Here is a 6,286-nt window from a genome sequence, read left to right on the forward strand (position 1 = left end):
GCAGAATGGGTAGAATACAGTACAGCTCAATACATACAATTGTTAAGGGGATGCAGACCAGAGAAAATACTTTCGTCTTGTTTACATCAGGGTCCCCCATTTTCAATTCATCATAACATATATGACATACATGATACATGACATACAGATAGACAGTACTGCTACATCTATACATTTATGACATACCAGATTTACAAATGTTTGTGATAAAAAGAAGAGTCTAAAAAAGAGAGTATATTTGACGAAGAAACTGTACATTGGAGGCTAAACTGTACATTGGAGGTCTGTAACAGTACTATATACCTGTATGTCATGTACAGTATGTCCCCATGTCATAAATGTCATGATGATGTACGACTATGCTTGCACCTCATGGTACCAAAACACCTCAAAGGCGCTAAATACAAGATTACAAACATCACAAAACAAACTTGTCAGACTACTACTTGACCTTACTCCTTACACCCCTGCCCACTTTGACTACCTAGGATGGCTTAGAGTAGACGACAGAGTACAGCAACTTGCAATGGGCCTGGTCTACAAGATACACTATACGACTAAGGTATCCATGTACATGTCAAAATACTTCCCAAAGGTCAGTGAATAGTACGACCACAACACCAGAGGAAGCTCAACAAATCATGTTAAACCCAGATTCTGCTCAAACAAGGGACTAAACACGTTTCGCAATTATGCCACATCAATGTGGAACGCCCTACCCAAAGCTGTAAAGGAATGTGAATCCCTACCCACATTCAAAACCGCTCTAAAAGAGCACCTACGGGAGGCTGCAATTCGAAACTGGCCACCGTAAATGTCCAACCCCCCCCCCCCCCCCCCCACTAATAGACAGTCTCCTCCCCACCGTATGTATATATTCTCTCCCCACCGTATATATTTCTCTCCCACCCACCGTATGTATATTTCTCTCCCACCCACCCAGCCCCTCCTAATGTACAGTCTCCTCCCCACCGTATGTATATATTTCTCTCCCACCCACCGTATGTATATAAATATTGCGCTATGAACAGTCTATCAGTGTACTGTGTGTGTGTGTAGGCCGTAGGGGCAGGTACAATAAGAGTTTTTCTTCCTGTTCCTTTTGGCCATGGACATTTGTAGATCGTGTTTTTTTCACAGTTGTTTGAAAAAGCTTACGGTGGGAGGGAGAGGAAGTTGGCTGGGACACCCGGTGGGACTGCGGTGGGACTGCCGGCTCTGAGAAAATGGTTAAGAAACAATAAAACATGATTATTTATTCATAAAAAAATTTATACTTTTTTGCTAACTGAGAATGTTGTCTCCCAAATAACTGTTAAAAGAAAACAAATAAATAAATACCATCCATTATGGCTGTTGGGGAGGAAGAGGTGGAGGGGTGGTGATCTTCCCCTCTCAAAGCAGGCAGGCGAGTGCTGGTGTGGAGGCTAGAGGCGGGCAGCAGACTGTGGGAGGCAGAAGAGGGGGGCATGGAGGCTGAGGCTGAGGGACCGGCGATGGAAAGACCGGAGCTGGTGGTGGGAGCGGCCCCGGGGGACACTCCTCTTCTGCGGCTGGGGAGAGAGCCACCACGCGGGGTACGGGAGGAGGTTGTGGGAGTCCTTAAAGTTTCAGCCCGCTGCCGCTGTCGGTCTGCCCTGGCCAGAGCTCCTGCCTCGGCGCGGGCGGCGCGGTCCTCTGTCTCATCGATGGCATCCGTCATCTCCTGGGCGGTGAGCAGGCGGGCCTTGGTGGTGTTCCTCCTGACCTTTCCAGATCTTCTTGTGAACTCTATCTGGGCCAGGAGTTGTCCCAGGTCCGCTGTGATCCTCCCTGCTGTTACAAGGGGGTGGTTGAGGTAGGGGTTGGGGGGTGAGTCCTGGACTAGAGCACGGGGGCTGGGTGGGGGGCTGGGAGGGGGGCTAGGAGCACGGGGGCTGGGTGGGGGGCTAGGAGCACGGGGGCTGGGTGGGGGGCTAGGAGCACGGGGGCTGGGTGGGGGGCTGGGCTGGGGGGTAACAGCAGGGTTGGCACCAGGAGATGCAGGGGGAGGGGCAGACGGCATGACCCTCGACCAATCAATAGCCGCAGGGTCCAGAGGGTAGAGGCCACACCTCCTGAAGCCAGCCACCACCACCCTCCGATCTTTCTGCCTCTGGTAGGTGTCTCTGAACACCCTTGAAAACTCCTTTTTAGAAATCATGAAGGAGTGGCTAACTGCCGACAGATCTCCCACAAGCCCGGAGAAATCTGCCTTCAAGGGTGCAAAGAAACTCACATCCAGAGGCTGAAGGATGTGAGAGGTGTGTGGCGGTAGGCACAGGAGAATGACCCTCTCCCTCTGTGCCGTCCGGACCAGCTCTGGATCCAGGTGGGACTGGTGACCGTCCATCACAAGCAGCAGCGGGCGCTCCTCCGTGGCATACTTCAGGAAGTGGTCGGTGAACCACTTCCTAAAAAGCTCTGAGTCAATGTACCCCGCTGGCGACTTCCCGTAGAGGGCATTGGGGACTCCCTCCCTATTGTAGGGCCCTCCTGGGTAGCCCCCCTTATAAATAATAAAAGGGGGGACGTCCTCCCCAGCCGCGTTGAGGCAGGCCAGGACCGTGATGTGTTCCCTGGTTCCCTGGGCCTGCCTGTAGGCGTGCTTCGTCCCACGGGGCACAACGACCTTCCTCCGGTTGGAGTCCATCTGAAACCCCGTCTCGTCACAGTTGTAAATATGACGGGGTTTCTCCCTCAGCCCGTGCTCCTCCATGGTGCTGGTGAGGAGCTTGAAGTATTCTTCTATGGCCCCCCTCTTGGCGCAGGCTGCCCTCCCACGGTCAATGGTGTCCGGGATCCGGATCGTGAGGCGATGGTGTTGCCTCTCCCTAAAATTGATCCACCACCCCTGGCCAAGGGATGTTTTTAGGTTCCCTGGGTGACGGAGGTTATAGATGGCCAGGGCGTGGGCCAGGACCTGCGACCTCGTCAGCGGAAACCCATAACTGGCAGAGTACAAGCAGTACTCCACCAGGGAACTCTCATCTTCAGGGGTCAGATAGGTGCCCCGGCCGATGTTGCAGGCCAGAGACACCTTTCCGCTGAGTCGGTCGATCAGGCTGGACTTAGGGACCTCGAACAACGTGGCTGCCCGCCTCGCACTCCACCTGCCTGCTCTGACCTCTGCAATGGCCTGATCCATGGCCTCCTGGGTCCACAGACGCACCTTCCTCTCCCTCTTCCGCATTTGCCGGATATTAGGCATGCTCTGCAAACACACAAAAATATTTTAAACAAGAAAGTAAAATAATATGAACTTTATTATTATTGTACGACTGACGAGTTTATTTTATTTGATTTATTTAGCACATTATTTAAAAAAAACAGTGCTAGGAGGGAACTTATGTGAGTGATTTATGATGAAATTAAATTAGATTTGAATTGTTTTTTTGAATATGGATAAGGAGGTTGTTGACCTCAATGATGAATTTAGTTTATTGCTATGGTTTGTTGGATATGAGTGAAATTCTGATGAAAAGATGCAGAACAATGGAAGGTATCAAGAACATCTTGCCTTTTGTTAATGAACTTGAATATGAATGAGCATGAAACCAAAATGATTATGCTGAAATATTACCAGACATGCAAACACACACACAACCTTACCTTCACCCAGTTCAGCATGGCAGCCTCACACACACACACACACACCTCCATTCACCTGTAGAGAAACAAACAAGCACACACAAACCTACCGTGTCTGCTGTCTGACTTTGTCACTGCTTCAGATGTTTTTTTATACAGAGATTGAGAGAGAGAGAGAGAGAGAGAGAAACCAGTTCATTATTTTCCCCGCGAAAATTATTGTTCTCCCTTCGATTATTTTCGCGCAACCTCAGTTAATCACTCGTTCAGACAAACTTAGATCTCTTATTAAGATTACAAATGTACAACACATTTCGTCGGACAAAACACTGGCTATATATGCTAGCAACATAACCAAACAATCTGACTTCATCTTGGGGCGAGTGGGAGTTCGTGTTTAAGCAACAGGAAGCTACTTTTACTTGGAAATCAGCGTCGCCCCGAACACATTCGAACAATTATAACGTTGCAGTGGTACAAACGTTCACATCTAGTAGTCTTTAGATGACTAAATATAGATGAATACTCATGAAATTTGATATATATACTCTAAAATAAGTATGATTTCATATCACCTACCTTTCGACGTGAAAATCTGGTGGGGCTGTGAGGAAAGATCCAGAATGCCGCGCAAGATGGGGCGTGACCGAAGTTGGGTTTGGGCGTTCCCAGATAAAGAGGGTGACCGGGATTGGTTTACGTTCCGTTACATTATTTAAGGTTAATGTCGTAATCTCAAATGGGAGCACAACCCTATTGATCAAGAGGGTGAGATTAAAGTTCAAAGGACCTTCTGATTTTAACAAACCTGCTTTGTGTTTCTTCATCTCACTCTCAGGGCATCAACACATTCAGTGGTTTCACGGTTTACTCTCTACTCTAGTTCATACTCCTCCACCTTAGTCCATTCAAATACTTCAAATGTATCTTCTGCAGCTGCAGTTAGTCCGTTCGATACACGGCCTCTGCATTCTAGTTCTAGATATGATCAGAGAATTCGATTAGCATTAGCCCGTTAGATTAGCATTAGCCCGTTAGCCACAGACACCGAGGTGAAGCTACGGTACACAAAGAGCGCGTGCATGACGTCATTTCCGCTGGGGCGGGGACTGCGTCAAATAAGCTCGGAAAGGACCAACTCTAATTCTGCCAGTAGAGGGCGCTCGAAGCGCAGTAATTATAATTGCGGGAGGTACACAAAACCACTATTTATAACGTAACAAAAATAAATTTGGGAGAATATTATTTCTTCTCTCGAAATGCATAACAATAATAATTATTATGATGATACTGACTTTGGTGGTGCTCATGGAGACCTCTCTCACTCTCACACAGGTTACCTTGATCGTGGAGGGAACACCGTCTTTGGTATCAGCATCGTCCCCCTCCTGGTCCAAACTGGGGCTGCTCTCCTGCTGCTCAGATGGACCCTCCTCTTCACAGGCAGAGCACCTTTAATCTCATTGTTACAACTGGTATTGAGGTTGAATATTAATACCAGTCAATGAAACTGATTTGCACAATATACAGCCTAGATCAGTGGTTCTCAAACTTTTTACACCAAGTACCATTGATTGATTGATTGAAAACTTTATTAACAGATTGCAGAATGGGTACAATACAGTACAGCTCAATACACACAATTGTTAAGGGGATGCAGACCAGAGAAATACCTTCGTCTTGTTTACATCAGGGTCCCCCATTTTCAATTCATCAGGACATTTATGACATACATGACATACAGATAGTCAGTACTGCTACATCTATACATTTATGACATACCAGATTTGCAAATACAGTACTGTTTGTGATACAGAAGGAGTCAAGAAAAGGGAGTATATACATTTGACGTAGAAACTGTAAATTTTTGACGTAGAAACTGTACATTTTTTACGTAGAAACTGTACATTTAGTCTGAGAACGTAGCTGGCTCTCCAAGTACCACCATATGACCGGCGTTAAAATACAGTCTATTCAGCTATGCACAGTTCACGCAGGAGGCAAATGTATTCCTAATACCATTATTTATTGTTAACTTTTGTCAGACACAGCCACAATGTACAAAGGGATAGCACTAGAACACTAGAACTAGCAAACGCTTCCACACAACTCATACAATGCAAGGGGCATTGAGAACATAATAACTAACATTCTCAAATGTACTTAATTCTCTCTCTATCTCTCTCTCTCTCTCTCTCTCACACAGCAAGCAATTGTCCGTCATTCTCTCTCTCACACACTCACACACACACACACAGTACATTTATCTGGGGGGGATTATTACAGGCTAGGCATGTGTCAATGATTAGCAGCAACACAGATTTTGATGGATTTTTTGTAATGTCAGATTTAACACCAACTCTTTTCAGAAAAGTGGGAGTACTTCATTTTTTATCTGACATTACAAAAAAATCTAAAAATAAATGGTTATGATCAGGGCTGAAGTTGAATTAAAGATTTATGACTGTTTAGACTGCATTACTCTCTGTCACAGTGATCTCCTGGTTGTTCCCCACTTAGGTTATCTAACTATCGCGCCACCGCAACCAGAAACACTGGCCTGGCCTGCTTCTAAGTTCAGTGGCCTGACAAAAAAAATAAAAAATAAACAAATATTTTTTGCTTTTTTGTAAATGTTTTCAAGTACCACCAGCAGTACCACCAAGTACCACTAGTG

The 6,286-nt window shown here is 46.4% G+C and overlaps 1 protein-coding gene across 1 annotated transcript; it reads right to left on the reverse strand.

The window, feature by feature from the left end:
* Positions 1-1,021: 1,021 nt before the first annotated feature.
* Positions 1,022-4,230, reverse strand: LOC311223436 (uncharacterized protein; the record flags this gene model as incomplete). The annotated part of the gene is made up of 4 exons (XM_084308223.1): positions 4,189-4,230; positions 3,720-3,743; positions 1,342-3,232; positions 1,022-1,218 (listed from the first exon to the last, which is right to left on the reverse strand). The coding sequence occupies exons 3-4, from the start codon at positions 3,227-3,229 to the stop codon at positions 1,022-1,024; spliced, it is 2,085 nt and encodes a 694-aa protein (XP_084164349.1). The 5' UTR covers positions 3,230-3,232; positions 3,720-3,743; positions 4,189-4,230.
* Between the last annotated feature and the right edge of the window lie 2,056 nt (positions 4,231-6,286).

This window comes from Notolepis coatsorum (assembly GCF_963971535.1).
Source record: "Notolepis coatsorum genome assembly, chromosome: 2".
NCBI classification, from domain to species: Eukaryota; Metazoa; Chordata; class Actinopteri; order Aulopiformes; family Paralepididae; genus Notolepis; species Notolepis coatsorum.